This window comes from Amphibalanus amphitrite, unplaced genomic scaffold (assembly GCF_019059575.1).
Source record: "Amphibalanus amphitrite isolate SeventyFive unplaced genomic scaffold, NRLGWU_Aamphi_draft 000078F_arrow, whole genome shotgun sequence".
Lineage (NCBI taxonomy): Eukaryota > Metazoa > Arthropoda > Thecostraca > Balanomorpha > Balanidae > Amphibalanus > Amphibalanus amphitrite.
In genome coordinates this window covers 1,076,234-1,098,584 of record NW_024881574.1, presented here as the reverse complement: position 1 = coordinate 1,098,584, position 22,351 = coordinate 1,076,234, and the positions used below count along the sequence as shown (strand labels likewise).

At 51.6% G+C, this 22,351-nt stretch overlaps 2 protein-coding genes across 2 annotated transcripts in view; both read right to left on the bottom strand.

Moving 5' to 3' along the window:
* The window catches only part of LOC122379459 (ras-responsive element-binding protein 1-like), a 123,272-nt gene that overhangs the window by 28,126 nt on the left and 72,795 nt on the right, over positions 1-22,351 (bottom strand). The window lies entirely within an intron of this gene.
* On the bottom strand, positions 9,489-12,001 carry LOC122379460. The gene is made up of 2 exons (XM_043361702.1): positions 11,975-12,001; positions 9,489-10,532 (listed from the first exon to the last, which is right to left on the bottom strand). Exon 2 carries the CDS (start codon positions 10,300-10,302, stop codon positions 9,637-9,639), a length of 666 nt encoding a protein of 221 aa, XP_043217637.1. The 5' UTR covers positions 10,303-10,532; positions 11,975-12,001; the 3' UTR covers positions 9,489-9,636.

Sequence of the window (22,351 nt, the reverse complement as noted above, 5' to 3'; positions counted from 1 at the left end):
GCTATCGATGTCCGCCCGTGCCGCCTAACGAGAGGATGCACAATAACTTTGTATATGTTATCACATGATATCTTTCATTCGCTGTTCGTAAAACTGGTACAGCATCGTGATCTTCGCCCAAATGACACGCTTCACGAATAGGACCCCCAATTCCAAGTGCTCTGGAGCCGCCCCTGGTAAAGGTATGAACTTGAAATTTTCAGGGAATGTGCCCAATTTAGTTTAAGGAAAAGTCAGAAAATTTCAGCATCGTAGCTTCAGCGGTTTTGGAGATATTCCCGAGAAACCTGAGGGGTGGATAAAAACACCCCCCCTGCCACTAATAGGGGAGTGCACTCTGTTTTTCGATTTTTGCAGCCTTCCGACACCATAAACTGGTTTAGGTAAGCCGCGGATCACTGAGCCAGATAACCCGCGTGCGGCTCACGCCCTTGTCCGTGATGCGGGAGGTGAGACGGCCCAGATTGCTGCAGCCGGTAGAAGCCCGGGTTACACTCTCTCGGTGATTCTACTGATCAGCCACCTCTTCAGCAGCTCAGCATTCAAACCACACGCATGGTATTGGTGCATGCAGAGTGAGAGATGTAATATGGAATGCATAGCAAGTCATGCAGAGACACGCAGAACCGCCATTAAATTATACAGCAACGGCTCTTTTGCTCCTAGCTTTAATTAAAACCCCGACGTTCAAGAACGTAATTATTTGAACACATGAACGAGCCTTGCAGCAGTCTCAAAACTTTCCAATGAACAATGAACATGCAGAGAAGCTCTCTTCTGCAGTTATCTTCTGGCGATAGGACGTGCCTCGTTCCGGCCCAGACCACATCTGGAGTCAAATAAGACCACTATTGTCTTCCGAGCGAGGTAAGATCGGCGGCTTGCGAAATGCACCATCCAGTGGGGAGGGGCAAGCGGATGACGCAACAGAAGGGAAACGAGAGCGGCTCGGGGGAACCAGACCGCAGCGTGCCGGCACGGGAGCGGGGCGGATGAAATGACAGACGGAGATGTTTGTCGATCTGATTGAAAATATTTGGTGAAGGTTTGAATGCATGGAGGTGAGACGAAGCTCACGTACTTGTGTATTGCCTTATCTGGTCAAAATGCATACAATGAAAAGAACAGAACTGGCCACATGAAGTGAAATAGCTGAGCCTAGGAGGTACTTTTCATTTCCCTTCGAACATGCAGTGCGCACTCTCTTTGCACACATGCATAGCATTACCGTACATGATCTATCTCCTTATGCGCATGGCCATTATATAGTTGTTATGCAGTAGGTATGCATACACATTACTATATCATCACGTCATACACTTACATGTTACGTCACCCATGCCACGTCTCACATACCACACCACAAATGCCTCGTCACACTGCACCACATCACGTCACGTCACACACATAACGGCAGGGCACAAACACCAGACTCAGGGAGATTCCTGGGTCCGTACTGTCGGGAGAAACTCACGTCACGTCTGCTCACGTCTGATCATGAGCGCTTTGTGGTTACGTGCGGTAAAAATGTGCGGTAATAGGGGAGAGGGTGGCATGGATTGACCACAGATCAGACAGAGAGAGGTGTTATCAAGGTGTTAAAGGTGTTAGGCGTTATTAGGGTAGGGAGGGGATGGAGAGAGAGAGAGAGAGAGAGAGAGAGAGAGAGAGGGGAGAGAGAGAGAGAGAGAGAGACAGAGAGAGAGAAAGAGAGAGAGAGAGAGAGAGAGAGGGAGAGAGAGAGAGAGAGAGAGAGAGAGAGAGAGAGAGAGAGAGAGAGAGAGAAAGAGAGAGAGAGAGAGACAGAGAGACAGAGAGAAAGAGAGAGAGAGAGAGAGAGAGAGAGAGAGAGAGAGAGAGAGAGAGAGAGAGAGAGAGAGAGAGAGAGAGAGAGAGAGAGAGAGAGAGAGAGAGAGAGAGAGAGAGAGAGAGAGAGAGAGAGAGAGAGAGAGAGAGAGAGAGAGAGAGAGAGAGAGAGAGAGAGAGAGAGAGAGAGAGAGAGAGAGAGAGAGAGAGAGAGAGAGAGAGAGAGAGAGAGAGAGAGAGAGAGAGAGAGAGAGGAGAGAGAGAGAGAGAGAGAGAGAGAGAGAGAGAGAGAGAGAGAGAGAGAGAGAGAGAGAGAGAGAGAGGAGAGAGAGAGAGAGAGAGAGAGAGAGAGAGAGAGAGAGAGAGAGAGAGAGAGAGAGAGAGAGAGAGAGAGAGAGAGAGAGAGAGAGAGAGAGAGAGAGAGAGAGAGGAGAGAGAGAGAGAGGAGAGAGAGAGAGAGAGAGAGAGAGAGAGAGAGAGAGAGAGAGAGAGAGAGAGAGAGAGAGAGAGAGAGAGAGAGAGAGAGAGAGAGAGAGAGAGAGAGAGAGAGAGAGGAGAGAGAGAGAGAGAGAGAGAGAGAGAGAGAGAGAGAGAGGACAGACAGATTGACAGAGAGACGACCCCAAGACGACCGCCCGCGACCCACGAGTCATCTCCTAATCAGTAAAATGGAAACCATCAAAGGACCGGCGTCGTCGTCCCCTGCTGGGAAGGACGGCTGATACCTGTCCCAACCCAAAGCGGACGCGTCCCGTGGGACAGGATTATCATCTTATCAGCGGTTGACTGTCTGGGGAGGGCCCCCCTGCGTGGTGACACTCATGAACCTCGTGTTTGGCCCTGAGAGGACAACGATGTTATGACCTGACTGCATTGGTGGAACGATGCGCCGCTAATGATGCTCACATTATGCACATTGCACATTGCAGAAGTACCATAAGTGGTCATTGATAAAACAATTCGCACCAAACAGCCTAGCTCTACGCCAGCTGTGGCATATGTAGGTACTGCGTGTGTCAACAAACAACATATGGGTGATAAACATATTTCATAACATCCACGTCGCAAGTGATGAATCTATGTGGCAAACACGATCAGTAGTTCCACCACGTAGGTCTCCCGAGTGAATCATTCTTCGCAAACTTCATGCGGTTTTTATTCTATTTTCTTTCCACCCATTCAGTACCCAGCTTAATCATCGTCCCAAAAACGGAACACACAGGTGAACAAATCTTCACAAAAATGCTGCCAAACCTCCGCTCCTTTTTACCGATTTTCCGTGACATGACCCACTCCTGTCACTTTTCCAATGGTGCCGTGAACCTCATTTGTGTAGGTGCTCGTCATGTCCTCATTGCTCTATATTTCGCTCTCTGTTCTCGTGTTCCGCCCCCCCCCGCCACACACACACACACCTGTCCTAACAATCCGACCCACCCTCTGATCCCGCACCCTGCACTGATACTGGAGCACGTGTCGTCCCTTTAAACGCGAGCGGGCGGTCACTATCGATTTTCTGCCCTGTCCCTCGACCTCCCGTAAAGTGCAGCAAAGAGTGATCGAGTGAGTCAGGTCTACCCCATGATTATGAGCGGCTTGGTAGGTAAGCGTACTGATCAAATTTAGTAGAATTCGGTTTTATCGTTTGACCGGTAAAGCTTAGCTCTATAGGTACTGATTATTAGCACGTTGTAATTAACGAGCGGAGCACGCTCCACGCATAAAATTTAGGGTAGAACTGTAGATTTGGTATGGGAGTTTTATGTCTTCAAAAAACGCCGAATGGAATCGCCACAAACAAATGCTAATAACGATCGGCTCTTTCTTGCATATAGTTTGAAGAAAAACGTAAAAATGATGCAGAAATACATACACACATCGAACTGACTGATAAGTGATAACTTCTGCACGCAGTGTGCGCAGTGAGGTCCGGTCATTCGCCTGAATGTCAGAGGTCAGGGTTCACAGAGTGACATAACCTCAGTGCCAACTAACTGCCACGGATGACTGGGCCGCGACTCTCAGCCAGCGGAGGTAGCTGTGCAGCTTACTATACGACGGGCGCTGATACTGGCAAGCGACAGAAAACTGCCTCCAATTATGTACAATCATAACCACTCTTATAAAAGTCGTATATTTTCCAACGATATTCCTAACGGTAACGGAATTTATGTGGAGATAACGTATCAGTGGAAAAGATTAATGCGTTTCGGTTCGCCACATGCTAGAGTCTCATAGTGAAGTGTATTTTTCCTGTCTTGTCTTTTATTAGACTGTGTTATATCCAAGGCTATATATAGAACTCCATGGCAGACTTGTGCCGGGACCAAAAATCAAGATCCAGGATCCTCAAGGTCCCACGGCAAATTCAATTTTTAGAATCCAAGGTTTCCAAGGTCCAAAGGCAAATTCAATTTCTAGAATCCAAGGTTTCCAAGGTCCCACGGCAAATTCAATTTCTAGAATCAAGGTTTCCAAGGTCCCACGGCAAATTCAATTTCTAGAATCCAAGGTTTCCAAGGTCCCATGGCAAATTCAATTTCTAGAATCCAAGGTTTCCAAGGTCCCATAGCAAGTATACTTTGCAGGGTCCACAGTCCCCAAGGTCCCACGACAAGAATGCATTGCAGGATCCACAGTCCCCAAGGTCCCACGACAAGAATGCATTGCAGGATCCACAGTCCCTAGGGTCCCACGACAAGTGTGAATTTCAGGATCCACAGTCCCCAAGGTCCCATGACAAGTACACACTTCAGAGTTTAGGGTCCACAGTCCTCAAGGTCCCACGGCAAGAATACATCTCAGGATCCAAAGTATTCAGGGTCCCACAACAAGAACTTAAACAAACTAACATTCTGATGAGCAGACTTACTTCTAAATATTCTGCCAACGGATGCCCAGCAACATTGAAAGGGGCAAAACCTATGCAAACCTGTGGACTGTGGTGGTTTTATTGTTAACCAACATAGGTAGGGGGAGCTTCAACACAAGTTAAAAATGAATCATACTATCAATCTCTCCTTCTTTAACCTGACAAATTCATAAAAAATATAGGTAGGTAATAGGTACCTTGCAATTTGTATTGTCATGTCCCTTTCAATTCAATCTTACCTTATCAGTAGGAATGTAGGATAGCACCTTACAGTTATTGAAGACAGACATTCAAGTATTCTTTCAGGCAATATAAAAAAACCAGAAATAAAACCTACAGGCTTCATAGAAATGGAAAAGTTGAATTGGATAGGTATATGCTTTCGATTTTCTGCACATTCAGTTACATAATACCTAGGATAAAAAGTAAAATATGTTCTAAGTCTTGTTTGCGCGAGCGCTCACAGAAAAACTGATCGACTAAGCCAATAGAATTAGAGTATCAGCGAGCGCAAACCTTACTTACTGTTCATTCCCATTAGATTGAAGGCTCTGAACAAAATTCCATCTGACAATTTTTTCGTCAGTTATATTCGTCGGCAGATTTTCGTCTGACTTTTTCGTCTTGCATTTTTTCGTCTGTTCGAGTTAATTTGGTGCATTTTTCGTCTGAGTATTTTTCTGTCCGGCATTTTTTCGTCTGGACGAGGCGGACAATGTCCTTATGAAAATAATGCGCGGACTTAAAAATTGAAATGCACAGACGAACAAATGCATGGACGAAAGTCTGCGGACGAAAATCTGCAGACGAAAAATTGTCCGACGAAAACCTGCTAAACGAAAAAGTTGAACTGTCATGGAATCATTGCTTATATTGCTCATTGCTCAATGGTGTTTTGATGAATTGCAAAACAAATAAGTTTGACACTTACTTGGTCAGTGGGTAGCTTCCAAGTAGCTTCAAGCCCGGCATATCACAACCCAGAAAATGTGAGGTGAGATTAGAAAAGAACTTTCCAAACCACCACTGTCCACTGTTTGACAGTTTCATAATCCATAACATTGATAATGTAAAAAGCTATCAGGTCCCTTGTTCCAGTTCTGCCTCACAGCCATGGCAACGATTTTGCTCTATATGTCTACACAGTCTGGTTCGTTTTCTCTTCGTGTAGCTATCTACCCCCTTGCAGCTGGTCGCTCAACCATGATATTTATTGAAGTGCTTAGGTACAGACAAAACCTAGTGCAGGGTCCTTAGTGGCCCATGTGCAACATAAACCTCATGGTCCAGCTTCCAGGATTCTTGAGGTCCCTCAACAAAATGATGGTGTAGGTCCAGACCGTTCTCCTAAGATCCCATGGCAAATAATAAAACTGGTACTGAAGGTCTGCATTCTGCAGGGTCTTGCAGCATACCAAAATTTTGAGGTCCTAACCCCTGGGTTTCCATGGTTTTACGGCATATGAAATGTTGAGGTCCTGGGTTTCTAAGGTCTCATGTCACATGAAATGTTGATGTCCTGGGATTCCAAGGTCTCACGGCATATGCAAATGTTGAGGTCCTGGGATTCCAAGGTCTCGCGACATATGCAAATGTTGAGGTCCTGGGATTCCAAGGTCTCGCGGCATATGGATGTTTTAAGGTCCTGGGATTCCAAGGTCTCGCGGCATATGGATGTTTCAAGGTCCTGGGTTTCCAAGGTCTCGCGACAAAAATGACAATGCAAGGTCCAGGATCCATCAAGGTCCCAGACCTTGGACTCTGCGAACCCTGGATCTCGGATCTTTTTGGGACCTTGGCACAAGTCTGCTCCATGGTTATATCATGGTCTAGATGCTACACATCTCAACCCGGTACCGATATGCAGGCATCCATGTCATGGCCGTAATATTTCATTTTAGGAGTTATATGGCAACCAAAACTACGTATCGCACCATTGTAACCATACCGCAAGACGCCACCGACCCCAGATCAGTGCAACATGTGCACGATGTGTGCACAGTGCGGATTTCGTTGAGATCACATCCCAACCGGTCATGACTAAAACATTGACCGCGCCGGTCAGCCTCCGTGGGCTTATACAAATCCACTGTCCCAACTACATCCTACGTCCGCATAATTCTGCGGCCGGCCGGGTCAGGTCAACGGCCCGAGATCGGCGGCCCGGCCTCTCTCGCGGTCGCCAAGTCGCGAGAGGACCCGCTCTCATACATATTCTGCATGCTGCACGGTGGTTTCTGCCCATTCTGCCGCGGCCTGGGGAGATGTCAACGACTTCTTGTGGAGAGACTGCTGTTTGACAGTGATTGTGCTGAGCCGTGACTCATGACTGGTTTTAGGATTTTGGAACTTGGGATTAGTTGTGGGATTTACAGGATTAACAGGAAGGATTGGGATCATCTGAGCAGCAAATGTACCGGCTTGTAAACCGTATTATGCACATTGTTTGATGTGTTATATGTAACCAAGTATGTCCATGCATTTCATAGTAGAATGAGGGGAATGGAGTGGCACGCAGTCTACTTTTGACCCAGGACGGTCGATCAATCAACCATTTCATTAGCCGCGTTTACATAGGGCTAGTTGCCAGATAGTGGAATTCCACTAACGAGACATTTTTTCCACTAACGAGACATTTCAGGCACCTTCAGATAATTCTGACGACCTATCCGGCCAGAAGGACCAAACCGATTGACAAAAATAAATACATCGTGGCGGATGAATACTTTAGGCCGAGACATAGTATAGATGTCGCAACTCGCGGCCTTCCCGGCAGTAAGGGCGAGGTATAGATGACGCTACTGCAGCAAGTCACTCACCGTTCCATGCTTCTATCCTCAGGATACTGAAATCCTTCTCCTCCACGCCGCAACTCCCCTCCGGGCTGGACAGGCAACTATCTCATGCGGGCTGCTCCCTTGGAGCGGCACCGCTGCTCCCGAGGGAGCGCACCCCGTAGCCGGGTGCAGTGAGTGCCTTGGGGCTGGGTGGCCTGTCCTCTGGACGGACTCAGCCCCGGCGACTCACTAGGGTGCCTGCCCAGACCAATGTCTCCCCCTATATCCTATCATCCTCCCGGCTCTGAAATGGTCTCATTGGACCGAAAGGGCCTAACCCAACAAAACAAACAAACAAGTCACTGGAACGTGCGAGTCGTGGAATGGAACGGAAGATACGGAACGGGGGCTTCTTAACGGAAGCTTATTCGTTTTATTTTCATTTAAGAATTGATTTCGTGCGCTAGGGAAAGAACATTGTCTTCTTTTTCCTTACGTCTGCACCCCCCCCCCCCCGTCCCTTCCATCCTTTGGATCAGCTAGTGTGCAGCAAGAGGGTTCATCGGAGAAAAACAGCAAAGAGCAATCCTCCCTGAGCCTGTCAGGTCAGAAATAACCTGAGCATAGGCGGCGGAACGGGGAGGGCACCGGGGCACCGTGCCCCCCTTTGATTTTGGCATTTTAACATTAGCCCTATGGGCGCTGCATGGAGAGAATGGGACCAAAAGTCGGCGGTGCCCCCCCCCCCCTTAATTGAAGGTGCTCCGCGGCTACTGAACCTGAGGACCGTTCGTTATGCCCTACTGCCCACGCTTCTTAAAATTTCGTAGTAGTCAGTTATCTGGCCAATGTTTCCGTATAGGGGTTGGCAAACACAACTGAGCCTCGTGAGTGGGATGAGTACTGGACACAGAAGTGGACAATCTGTTGGCAAGGAGCCCGCAAGGATAATATCTCGAAACTCAGGACTACGCATACAAACACTTTAAAAGTATCTAAATCTATACTATAATCGAAAGCCGCATTGTTGTGAACTACCGGCACGTGCGTCCAATCACCATCAAGAACGGAAGTCCGACCTACAGCAAGCACGACAGTCCGATCATAGATGTATTGAAAAATAACTAGCAACTTTAAACATCGCCTTCCTCAGCCACGCTCTACACCGCATCACATAAGAAAACCGCCAATATCGATTACAAAACACACATAAAGGAATTTCGTAGGTATAGATCAGAGGAATACTTCACCTCCTTTATCTGGCGCGTCAATAGGTATAAAGTAATCTTTGGCGTCTACGCACTAGCAACATCTATAATGCAAACAGCAGTTCAGAAACCATCCACTAAAATTGTAACAAGGCAAGGGTTGGTCAAAATAAATTATAGTCACCGTGATAAATAGCAAACGAAATACAGAACAAGCACAACAAAGCATTCCACACTCGTTTAGACTGTACCTACAATATGCCTACATAAGACATTGCAGCAGTGTACAAGGGAAACATTCTTTAAAGATGCTAACGTGAGGAGTTTTAAAAGTTTGGTGAACATAGTTACGAGTCACTGCACAAGAAATGTCGCGGTCGCCAGCCGGCCCAGGCGAAAGAGTCGACGGAGACGGCGTCAAACAAACCCGAGAGGGGGTAGTTTCATCCGCATCAGCGGAGGCGCTCTCTCTACCAAGGTCGTCAGTTACCAGCCGCAGCACCCTGCTGGCGATTTGATAGCGGCTCTCATTCTCAGCTGGCTGAGCGCCATGTGCCGGGTCATCCGGCTCCATGATTTCCCCTTTCATTAGCAGCTGCTGTTGTAGTTATTGTTGTTGCGTTCCTTTCAGCCGCTGCCGCAGCATAGCCGTACGGTTCTGGATGGTTCTCACGGCGGCAGCCAGGGTCACCAAATCCGTCTCCCCGTAGCCACACCAGACTCGGGAAAATGTACCGAGATGTACCGAGCCAATGTTGCAGCACTCGCGGCATTCATCGGTAGGACTCCGCCCAACCCAATGTCGGCACTGGCAGGAGCCCGATCAGTGATCCAAACGAAACTGATGAAAATCGACAGCTGATGAGCGGTCCTCCACTGACGCCGGACGGGTGGCGACGGCGCGGCCGGTCCTGGAGCTGGAACAGCAGAATGGACCGGCCGGGACACGCGGCTCATCAGTCCATTCGTGCTGCTACTCCCCGTAGACCCCAGCTCCTTCGCTGCAGGTTCTCGCGTCTGCCGACCCGTCCGTCCACACCCACGCGGCTCGATAGGGGAGGGGAGGGCAGATATCGTTACGTCGCTTGAAGCAGTTCAGCTGCCGAGGCTCTTTGTCGCAACACCGCCAGCGCCGCGCATCGCAGCAGCACATACCGTGGAGTGCCAGCCTCTTCGCGGCAGACGCGGCATCGGGCAGCAGGGCACTCCACGTCGTTGCATTGTGGGCATCCGGCCTCGGGAGGCGGCCGATGCAGAGCAGGTACTGGCGGATGTCGATAACGACTGCACGGTCGGCCTCCAGGACGGAGCCAGGACAGCGGTCGACCCATATCGACCGGTACCATCCGTCCGGCCAGTTCCGCTGCCAGGCGCGCGCAGCGTCGCGCGCGCGGCTGCCGTGGCGCGCCTGTCGCGCGCGCGCGCCTGCCTTGTAGATAGTGCCCACGTCGATTGGCGCTACCGTTGGGATAGACGGCGGTCGACCCATATCGACCGGTACCATCCGTCCGGCCAGCTCCTCCAACACCGCTCTTAGGGCGAATAGCTCGCCGCGCGTGCTAGAGCAGAGGGCGCCTGCCGCGACACGCACCTCTCGGATGTCGCGGTTCGGGGGGGGGGGTGGCCCCTCCTCCTCCATCTAGCACACCATCGGTGGCGGAGCTGTCTGACCAGATCAAGCTCGCCTCAGACGGGAGCTCCGCCAGACGACTTTCCGCCGCCTTGGCTCGCCAGCCGTCGCGCCCAAACTCGCTTCAGGCCGTGAGTCTATAGCCGGCGCGGTGGCGTGGCTTCGCCATGGTAGCCTTGGGCGGGTTGTCCTCAGAGAACGCATTCGCATTGGCGAGGAGGCGAGCAGCGCCACGAGTCCTGAAAAGACCAAACAATATCAATACATAATGTAGACAATCAAAATTGTAAAAATTGGCATTAACTGCGCAACTGATGTTTGCTTGTTTGTTTATTAGGGTTTACGGGCGCTGCGGTGGTCATTTTGCACCCATGAAGCTGTTCTGGTGAACCTGCGCAACTGAGCAGTGATCATGCCATAACTTATGTTTGGCGTAGTGGCAGGGTTCCACCTAAAATTTCGGCGCACGTCAGGTGTAACGTCACATGCGACAAATTCAGCGCATGTCAGTTGGGCAAACTAAGGCTGATGGAATAATATCAAACGAGGGCACCAAAAATTGATCCTAAATGACCATAATTGGACATTAATGCAGACCCTCTCTGTATCACCAATTGTCAGAAAACAAGCAGGTGTTTCAAGGGGCGTTAGAGAGTCATGAACCCAGGATAAAACACAGTGCTATTTTCTCAAAACAGTTTGTACATGATAGTTAGGTAACTCTCTCTCTCTCTCTCTCCGTTTACCATTTGCAAGGCCAAAAAGGCCAATTGGTTTTGAAAGACATTGGATTACAAGCTGAGCATTTTTTACTTTATCATAAAATGTTAAACCTGCGTGTAGATGAAGTCTGAACGGTGGTTTGTAGGCTGATAGGTTGGAGGTAACAGGTTGAAGGTTAGTAGGGAAGGTAAGGTCAGGATAATTTCTGCTTTTTATTTTCATTGGACTTCAGTCTTCATCAACACACGCATCAAAAATATCATCTATTTGAGCATCTTCAAGCCTCAATATACAAGTTGTACCACAACAAATTAAAATTGATGTCATGCCAACATATGGTCATGATTTTTACCACCAGAATTGAATTAAATGCCTATTGATGCTTTACCTAATATTTTGAAGCCTGAAATCTGATTAACCAAACATTTTTTTTTCTTGTGTTGGCAGTCTAAAATTTGGCTGGCTTGAGCGCGATGCTATTGCTCTAGCAGAATCTCAAACGGATGTCTACCAAGTGCCACTCCCAAGAAAGTTTCTCAAGATTCTAAAACCACAAACTTAGTTGATGCCTGATCGTGTGATGGTAAATCAAATACCTAATAGCACTCCATCTGAGGCCAGTTTTACAAACAGAAAATAGCCACCTGCCGGATTATTTTGCCTAAAGGCTAATTCATATATGGAGTGTAAATGGTGAAGCCCTCCCTGCTTACCTACATGCCTCTCGCGTTTACCCTCTGTATGTTGTACCTACGTGGAATGGATATATGAGGAGAAAAATTCCAGGCAGCTATTTTTGTTGGTAAATCGGGTAAAGTAATACTGGCCTCTGAACGAAAATTTGGACTGAGTGAGATCTGTCGTTTCTTTGGTGGTTTGGATAGGAGTTGATGATTTTAATTGAAAGATTAAAAGGAAAGGGTTTCAAGACAATCGGCATGACAAACCAACACCTTACCTGCAGTTCAAGTTTGTCGATTCATCAAAATCTAGTCTTCGTCTAGTCCACAAATCAAGATAAAATTACTAGGAATCTTGAAAATTACTGGATAGGTACAACTTCTTCTTCTCCTCCTTCTGCACCTCACCTGCCACCCCCTACACTTCTACCTTATTCTGATAAATATCTTTACATAATTTTCACAAGAATGCCACTCAACGGGTTACGGGGTAGATCTAAAAGAGTGCAGTGCTTCAGTTTTGACTTGAGCTATAGAGTTCTCAGTGATTTTGAGACACCCAATATGTCTTTGGCACGCCGTATTTGTCTCTCACCGCCTGCGAATTCGGCGATATGATTGGTGGAAGGCCGAGGCTATGGGTCCAAGAAAAGGCCAAGATTCCTGCCAAGATTCTTACAGATAGCCAAGGCCGATGACTGACGTGACTGACGGCATGTTACTGCCCTTGGCATATTGCCAATGCACTGCTCCGTCATATCCGCAGTAATGTCAACAGTCATATCGGAAGTAATATGGTAGCTATACGCAAAAACCATTTGGTGTATGGCTACCATACTTTTCCGATAACGAGACATTCTAAATCAATCTCTCTACTGTGGCGACATCTGCTGAGAAATCCCAAGACCGAGCGCAAGCACATAAAAGTAATGCACTCTATGGATGCGTTCGAAATCTGGGAAGTGACGGATTTCATTTCTCAATGCGTGTCCCAGCCTTCCCCATGCTGTTCGTTCCGCCTGCCGCCATCTATTGCCATGTTTCGCATTCGCACTTCATGAATTGACCACCCCGCCAAGTAGGTTGGTGTCAAGTTGGTATAGGTGTCGCATTGCTCTGGTCGATCAGGCTGAGCCAGCTGTCTGGAGAGTGGAGCCGATCAAAAGAAAAAAAACGCAGAAATTCAAAAGACCGACTCCAAAGCAATGGCAGCATGCATATCAATAGAACGTAATTCTGTCATGATTGCGTCAGAAGCAAACATAATGGCAAGAGTTTCTTGTGTGTCGGTAGGCGCGTGTGGAGCCGCTGGACCGACCGGGGACGTACCCAAGGGGGGACGGACGGGGTGCGCCTCCCCCTAGGGGTTTCAGGGCCCATGCTGGCAGAAGGCCCACGTTGGCCAAAATCACGTCGGAGACGAACGAAATTCATGGGAATCCCCCAAAAAATTACGTCAGGACAATCAAGGCTCTCCGACTCGCCTGCCACCTAGGGTCCTTCAATTTACTACATGGGGCCTCCTGTGAATAACCGCTAGTGTCTGTGTCTGACCACTAGGGCCCCTCTGACTCCTCGGGTAGAGGGCCCTCTGTAGGTAGGAGGCTCTCTCTACGGGATTCCTCCGCTCCCCCCCCCCCTCGGCCAAATTCTAGGTTATACCTGCCTGCGCTAAGCCGGAGTCGGAGAGAGGAGTTGACGACCGAATGACAAGGAGTACTCGTCCTGAAAGTAAACATTTGGAATACAAACAATCCAAAGCTGTTCAGTATTTATTAGTGATGTCAATTATAGAAAATATGAATACCAATTCCAAACCAAATACCAACATAAACCGTGAAGAAATACCGATACCGAACCAACTTCATAACATGAGGGAAATACCGACTTTTAACCAATTTCTCAGCCTCTTATACATAAGTGAGGGTTCATAATACCAACAAAATACCAAGTACATTAGGATTGAAATACCAAATACCAAGTTGGTATCGGTTTTGTATCGGTATACCAAAAAATTGGCATGCGATTGACATCTCTAGTATTTATATCATTCGAGAGCAGTGCCTTCAATTTGGATACACTTAGCATTCATTTCCCACACCCGTGTACACTCCACGAAGGCTTCTCCGCTGCGGACTCCCGCTTCCGCCGATGCGTCAGTTCATACCCTGATGGCTTGCTGGGGAGGGTGGCCAAGTGTCGCTGTGCCGCCAGGTGTAGTTCATCAGCCGAGGCGTCGCGCTGCAGTGCCCCGATGTCCAGCCTGAAGGTGAAGTCTGGGAAGGCGGCCACCTCCCACGGCGGCGCACTGGCATGCAACCAGCGGGGTCGAGCGGCAGGGCGATCCCAGCCGCTCGCCAGGTTTCGTGCCCCACCCTACGCCAGCCCGTCATCGACTTCAGTCGGCTGGGCGGCCCATCTTCCGCGATAGTCCTGAGGGCTTGCCCTCGGGGAGCGCGTGCGCCTTGGCGAAGAGCTTCGCTACCAGCACGTCTCGCCGGGCGGCCAGCGGGCACCGGCATCAGTCTGGCCTCCGCCATCACTGCGTGGGCTGGGGGTAAACAAGGGGCAGCCGGTGATATACGGGTCACCTCCCGCATCTCCCTCTGGAGGAGTTCCACGTGGGATTGTGGCGTCACCAGGAGCCAGGTGGCGGCCGCGTGCACCAGCACTCCACGGACGTATCCAGACGCTACAGCGCAGAGCTGTCGTTCCTCTAGTCCCCAGCCCCGCGCTGTCAGCTTGCGAAGCTGCTGGATCCCGGGCGCACTCGGGAGCGGAGACTGCGGCAATGGGCCCCGAAGTGAAGGGGCAGGTTGAGGGGGTGGCTCCGAGTAGTTTGAGACGGTCGGCTGCTGGAGCCGACTTTTCGTCGACTTTGATGGCGCAGTCCACGGCGTCCGCGGCGCTCTAGGAGACGACGAGCAGCTGCGTATTTCACCCGCTACCAGCATCTTGGACTGTTTTGCCCAGCGCAACACAGCGTACGTCGCCTGCCGCGTCCGGCCCCAGTTCAGTATCGTCTGTTTCCATTAACACTCTAAATGACAAAATAATTAGCCATTTAAATCAAAGTTCAGCACTGACGAAGTTTAACCAAACTTGCCATTTCAACATAACACAGTGAGCTGTCAGAATGCTGTTCTTTTGTGCTTTGACACAGTTGCAAAATAGGTACCTTCATACGTATATCATAGAAGTAATTCCTGGTTATTATTATTGGAGGATTTTTTCGCAGCATTCTCGTCAAGTAAAATACATTATCTTCTTTATAAGGACCATAGTGTGAGGTGTAAATACAGTCTGTAAGGTTGTCCAGACTAATTGTGCCCCTATTTGTACGGCCTGGGCTGGAGCATGTACTGTTGGCATGTTTGCACGTCCACTTTGGATTAATCTGGCATGCTAAGCGAATGCGATGGCAGCGCCTTGCATTGCTTGCATGCGGTGGTTGGCATTGTTGGGAAGTGTTCTAACTATCTGTTTGTCCCGCTTTGCCCACAGCGTCGACTGGGTTGAATATACTTGTATTTCTGAGTGAACAGTTTCTCACATTTGGAGGCAGCCATTCAACCCAGTCTAGAACCCTTTCTTGCTTCCGAAGACGCTTGAGGTGGCAGAATTCCAGCAAGTCAATGAGTTTTTGTGATAGCGTGGAGGAAAAAGTTCAAGCACTCTCTTTAAAGTAGCGGCCAAGGAGCCACGGACACAGGACATGGCGTGTGCCCCTGTTAAGCCAGACAGATTTAATGGATCTGGTGATGTGGAAAGATTCTTGGCCCATTTTGAAGTGGTGTCAAAAGCCAATGAGTGGTCAGAACAAAAGCAGTTCCTGCAGCTCCCTGCCTGCCTGACTGGACCAGCTTTTGATTTTTATCGCCAGTTGCCTGCCATGGAGTGTACTGACATTCACACACTGAAAAAGGCGCTCAAAGCTGAGTATCATACACCAGCTCTCCCTACAGATTATGCCATCATGCTGTCCAAGCGTTCACGCATGCCTGGAGAAACTGTCATGCAGTATGGCGAGGCTTTGAAGAGCCTTGGCAGGAAAGCATATGCTGCCTTCAGTGAAGAACAGTTGGGAGCTGTTTGTCGCTCCACATTTCTGAACAATGTTGATGAAGCTATGAGAGTGCAGTTGCTACTGACCCTGAAGGAAACAGAAAGTTACAGGGACCTACTGCAAAGAGCTCGACAGCTGGAGCAGGTAATGGGACCTCGTGTACGTCATATTGAGGAACAGTCTCAAGAGCACCGCCTGGAGGATGAGGTATCCAAGCTGTCCCTGGTTGTGGCGAATCTGGAGAAGAAGGTGGATGCACTCCAGGCAGGACGACAGGAAAGGACTCACAGACGTTCACCGCCGGGGCCGTGTCCGAACTGTGGCCTGGAGGGACACTGGCGTAGGGAATGTACCAAGCCCAGTAAGGATCGACAGCAGACAAGTGCTGCAGAGGTTATTTGCTTCAAATGCAATACGCCTAGACATTTTGCTAAGGGCTGCGCGGCCCATTTTCAGTAGGCGCGGCTGGCGGGGGTGGGCGGAGAGTGATTCGTACCTCTGTACGTCCGCTTTACCCCGAGTCGGCCGCGCCTTGCAGCTGGAGCGCGGATTACCTGAACGGTGATGTTGTGTCGTCCTCCGTATGGAGGCCGGCCGCGGCGGCCCGCGGCTCGTCGGTGCGTGGATCTTGGAGCCGGCCCGCTCCGGCCGGCGGCTCGTCGGCGCTGGAGTCCAGTAGCGCGCCTGCTGCGGCCGGCGGCTCGTCGGTGCGTGAATCCTGGAGCGCGCTCGCTACGGCCGTCAGCTCGTCGGCGCTGGAACCCTGGAGTCCGCCCGCTGCGGCCGGCGGCTCGTCGGCGTTGGAGTCCAGTGGCGCACCTGCTACTCTCGACTACTCGTCGGCACCGGATCCCCGTGGCGCGCCCGCTGCGGCCGGCGGCTCGTCCGCGCTGGAGTCCAGAAGCGCGCCTGCTGCGCTCGGCTGCTCGTCGGCGCCGGACCCCGGTGGCGCGCCTGCTGCGGCTGGCGGCTCATCGATGCTGGAACCCTGGAGCCCGCCCGCTGCGGCTGGCGGCTCATCGATGCTGGAACCCTGGAGTCCGCCCGCTGCGGCCGGCGGCTCGTCGGCGCTTGAGTCCAGTGGCGCGCCTGCTACGCTCGACTGCTCGTCGGCGCCGGACCCCCGTAGCGCGCCTGCTGCGGCCGGCGGCTCAACGGCGCTGGAGCCTCGGGGCGCGCCTGCCGCGGCCGGCGGCTCGGCGCTGGAACCTCGGGGCCCGCCTGCTGCGCTCGGCTGCTCGTCGGCACCGACCCCCGTGGCGCGCCTGCTGCGGCCGGCGGCTCATCGGCGCTGGAGTCCAGTAGCGCGCCTGCTGCGCTCGGCCGCTCGTCGGCGCCGGACCCCGGTGGCGCGCCTGCTGCGGCTGGCGGCTCATCGATGTTGGAACCCTGGAGTCCGCCCGCTGCGGCCGGCGGCTCGTCGGCGCTGGAGTCCAGAAGCGCGCCTGCTGCGCTCGGCTGCTCGTCGGCGCCGTACCCCCGTGGCGCGCCTGCTGCGGCCGGCGGCTCATCGATGCTGGAACCCTGGAGTCCGCCCGCTGCGGCCGGCGGCTCGTCGGCGTTGGAGTCCAGTGGCGCACATGCTACGCTCGACTACTCGTCGGCACCGGATCCCCGTGGCGCGCCCGCTGCGGCCGGCGGCTCGTCGGCGCTTGAGTCCAGTGGCGCGCCTGCTACGCTCGACTGCTCGTCGGCGCCGGACCCCCGTAGCGCGCCTGCTGCGGCCGGCGGCTCATCGGCGCTGGAGCCTCGGGGCGCGCCTGCCGCGGCCGGCGGCTCGGCGCTGGAACCTCGGGGCCCGCCTGCTGCGCTCGGCCGCTCGTCGGCACCGGCCCCCCGTGGCGCGCCCGCTGCGGCCGGCGGCTCGTCGGCGCTGGAGTCCGGTGGCGCGCCTGCTGCGCTCGGCCGCTCGTCGGCGCCGGACCCCGGTGCCGCGCCTGCTGCGGCTGGCGGCTCATCGATGTTGGAACCCTGGAGTCCGCCCGCTGCGGCCGGCGGCTCGTCGGCGCTGGAGTCCAGAAGCGCGCCTGCTGCGCTCGGCTGCTCGTCGGCGCCGTACCCCCGTGGCGCGCCTGCTGCGGCCGGCGGCTCATCGATGCTGGAACCCTGGAGTCCGCCCGCTGCGGCCGGCGGCTCGTCGGCGTTGGAGTCCAGTGGCGCACATGCTACGCTCGACTACTCGTCGGCACCGGATCCCCGTGGCGCGCCCGCTGCGGCCGGCGGCTCGTCGGCGCTTGAGTCCAGTGGCGCGCCTGCTACGCTCGACTGCTCGTCGGCGCCGGACCCCCGTAGCGCGCCTGCTGCGGCCGGCGGCTCATCGGCGCTGGAGCCTCGGGGCGCGTCTGCCGCGGCCGGCGGCTCGGCGCTGGAACCTCGGGGCCCGCCTGCTGCGCTCGGCCGCTCGTCGGCACCGGCCCCCCGTGGCGCGCCCGCTGCGGCCGGCGGCTCGTCGGCGCTGGAGTCCGGTGGCGCACCTGCTACGCTCGACTACTCGTCGGCGCCGGACCCCGGTGGCGCGCCTGCTGCGGCCGGCGGCTCATCGATGCTGGAACCCTGGAGCCCGCCCGCTGCGGCCGGTGGCTCGTCGGCGCTGGAGTCCGGTGGCGGGCCTGCTGCGCTCGGCTGCTCGTCGGCGCCGGAACCCCGTAGCGCGCCTGCTGCGGCTCCAGCCGAGGCTGTACAAATAGGGGCACAATTAGTCTGGACAACCTTACAGACTGTATTTACACCTCACACTATGGTCCTTTTAAAGAAGATAATGTATTTTACTTGACGAGAATGCTGCAAAAAAAAATTCTCCAATAATAATAACCAGTAATTACTTCTATGATATACGTATGAAGGTACCTATTTTGCAACTGTGTCAAAGCACATGTAAAACAACCATTCCCGCAATTGCTCCTTCTCGGTGGAATTGGGAGTGGAAAATTGGGCTTGAAAACTGGAGGTGAGAGTGGAAAATGATTTGCATTTGGATGTCGTTTCCCACCCACATCTACTAATTTTGGGACACTGCGCAGCAGTCAATGCACATTATGGTTCAGTCGCAAGCCTTGCTTTAATCAACGAAAGAAAATTATTTGCTCTATCATGCATCATGAATTAACGAAATTTTTGTTCATATTTTTTTTTTAACCTTTTCTCATAATTTCATGCACACCTTAAAATCATGAAACTGTAGCGAGCAACTGATTTGAAGTTAGAAAAGTCCTTGCTACATTTCTCGACATTATCAAAACATCTTTTTCCAAACATACCTATCAACATCCTGGAAATATGAGACTTAGCAATATATTGAGGTTCCATACCCTTGACAAGGCAAATGCACCAGCTTTTAAACCAAAACAACTTTACCAACTTTTAAATAAATTTGTGACTTCCATTGATACTCCCTTACAAAAAATCATTGTTGTTGCCTGCTGGATCGAAAAGCGAAAGAGCGCCCTCGCCCCTTCCGTGAGACCTGCACAAACTTACCAGGAGTCTGCAGTCAGAACACGACACCGTAATCATATTGAAAAAGGGCATAGCGTATAGAAGAGTAGCAACTAGCGTCTCACTGGCCTTACACCAAAATATTTCTCTTCATGACATCCACGCAAGGCCAATGCAATGTATGTAGATAGGCATATCAATACAGAAATGATATGTCCAAATATGTCTTTGCCGCGTCATAGTTGTAACGCACTACGGGGATCTCCAGAGATCTGATTGGCTAATATTAGCCAATCAGTAGCATATGTTACTGGAAACTGTCATAGTGGAAGTAAATTGGTAGCTGTTTCAGCTACCAAATTGATGAAGGAAATAGGGAAAATTGCTTATTTTATACGAACACCAGTCATACGCTAATCAAAGTAGAGCTAATGAAAATGGCATTATCCCACGAAGGAAAGCCAATTTGCCACGTAAGCCACCATGAATAGATTTGCTGAGCTTGTCATCACGTGTTTTTAACAAAAAAAGTCAATGAAATCATGTAATTTACGAATTTCTAGCACTCACATGCATATTTTCGTCTGCACACCGAATTGCGTCCAGGATATTGGCCATGGCGTATTTCTCGGGAACCCTCTGTTAGTGGAAATTCCACTATCTGGCAACTAGCCCTATGTAAACGCGGCTATTGATAACCCTTGGTGTGCCATTTATTCTGTCATTCGTTAGTCATTCAGTAGGTAATAGCCACTTACACTACCCTGACGAGGTATTGGCAGGCTAACCGACATCAATGGAACCCAATTATGACACAAAACGGCGAAACGTACACCTATTGATGGGTTTGCAGTATCAGACGGTATCGGGCCAGAAGTCATGTGCTGTTCTTTAGTTGTTCCTCGAGCATATCCGATCGGACTCAAGTAGTGCATGTTGGTTATGCCATCAAACGTTGAACGAATGGCTAACAATCGCAATTCAGAGAGATCCGACAGGTAGGCAATAAATCGTCAAATTATCATAGTAATCATAGGTTGGTCCGACACTCAACAGATATCACTTTTTTAAATTGGTTCAATGAAATCAGCTTTTGGCCTTTTGCATGATCTTAAAAGATTTGATATGATCTCGATTTCCAAATAAGTTACATTTGACGTCACTAATAAGATCGCCAACGGGTGACGCGGAAACGCCTGCCGCTATGTAGCGTGCATCTTTTCCCGCCCACTAACGTGTTTATAATTTGACGAAAATTACAGAAAACGACCTCTGCTCAGTGGAGACAATTCCTCTTCTTGCAGCTGCCAACTGGAAACCGTCCGGCCACTTCCGTCCGCTGCAACCGAAAGCAACATTGCTGACCGCAGCTACGGGCGGCGGCGGGCGCGAGCCGAGGGCGGGGGCGGCGGCGGCGGCAGCGGTCGTCTCTGGACGGACGGGCAGGTGCCGCGACCACCGGACAGCCGAGGCAGGTGCCCGAGAGGCAGGCCGCCGTCGCCGGCAGGTGGGCCGACGCCTCTCGGCGCCCCTCAGCGGAACGATAAAGGAGCTCCACTTCCCGCGGGCTGCAGGCCCGGCAGATTTCCTAATGTGCCCGTAATGGACAGCATCCGCCAGCGTCGGCGGCGGCGCGGTGACGGACAGCGCCCAGCCAGAGGCGCACCCGTCCCCGGGTCATTTCCGGTGGGTTTCGTCCGCTCCGGTGCTCCGTGAGTCGCCGTGGGCGCGTGATCATCAGCGCTATCAAAGCCAGCCGGACGGCCGGACAGATTTCCTGTCCGAATCGCCGGCAGGAAGCCGCAGAAACACAGGCTGCGAGGTCAGAGATTGAGTGGGGTTTTTAGTCGGCATGTGGAGTCATAAGCACGGCCCCTGGGGATAATTTTAGCTGAACACGATTGCGTCTTTTGTTGTGGTTGAATAATCAGAAGTGCGACACAGAATTGTGGTGAGGAGGTGTCCCCGTGATCCGGCCAGTCCAGCTGCTCGATGATACCGCGTCGTATCTTCTCCTTCCTGCAGTTTCTCGGGACTGCGGTGACAATAATCAGTACTGCTGTTTGCCAGGTCGAGAGTAAGCTCGGAAATGACATCAAACCACCGGAACCCTGCCTGTTTCACCTCTCCCGACCAGCGCACAGCCCAAAGTCCAACCAAGCACCTCACAAAGAGAGCTATGCTATCACGCGTTTCGTGTGTACGCAAATCGCGCGATCCACTCGTCGCAGCGCGCTCACTCAGCGGCGTCCAAACACAACGCCAAGTCGTTTCATAAAACTGAAACGGTGACTCAGTCCAAATCTCAGTCGACACAGCGGTGAGCGGGGGTCCGCGGCGAACGGAAACAGCGATTAGCGGCTCCACGGGCCGTGTCGTCACCGCCTCCAGCGCGGCTAATCGGAACACGAGCACACACGATCGCTCCTTCCTGGGGAGAGGGGGGGGGGTGCCCACTGCCCGTTTACTGAAATTGGGTTGCGATTGTGTGCGAGTAAATGGAGGAGTATGAGACGGCACTGGATCGTCCGACACGACAATAATTGGATTGCAGTTTTGACGTTACAAAAGACATTAATGTGACGTTATAAGCTAGATATGTTGCGGATTCAATGTAGCGGCAAAATAAAGGCGAGATACCCGTGTTTGTGCTTGAGTTGCCCGCGTTTTACTTCGACCATCCTTGACTTATTTTCCAAACTGAGGAAACATTCTGGACATCAGCGCACCGACACTTAATATACCATCACCATTCCATATATTAAATGTTTTCAATTTGCGCAGAAGCTCATGGCCCATGCACCTGTGCAAATTATTAAGCATTACGTAACCCAATGCAGTATGCAGGCGCAAAGGACCGGCGAACTGAAAAAGATCGGTCTCAAGGGAAATAATCATCTATTGTCCCGGAACAGTTATCTAAGTTAACAAACGATGCTCAAGTGGGCGGTAAAACCTTTTGGTGCACTGCATAATGAAAAGATGAAACAACGATAGCCAGGCTCTTAGTCTTCCCCAACACGGTCGTAATGGCACGCAATATATGGCGAGCCCGCCAGCCGATGCGCCATACATCATGTACAACGACGTGTTGGTAGCCTGCGCCCAATATTATATATGTACGGTAATGGCTGATCGCGATATGTCTCGGATA

What these genes read in the sequence shown, in the direction of transcription:
- LOC122379460 (XM_043361702.1), bottom strand. Translation starts at nt 10,302, where the DNA reads ATGGAGGAGGAGGGGCCACCCCCCCCCCCGAACCGCGACATCCGAGAG.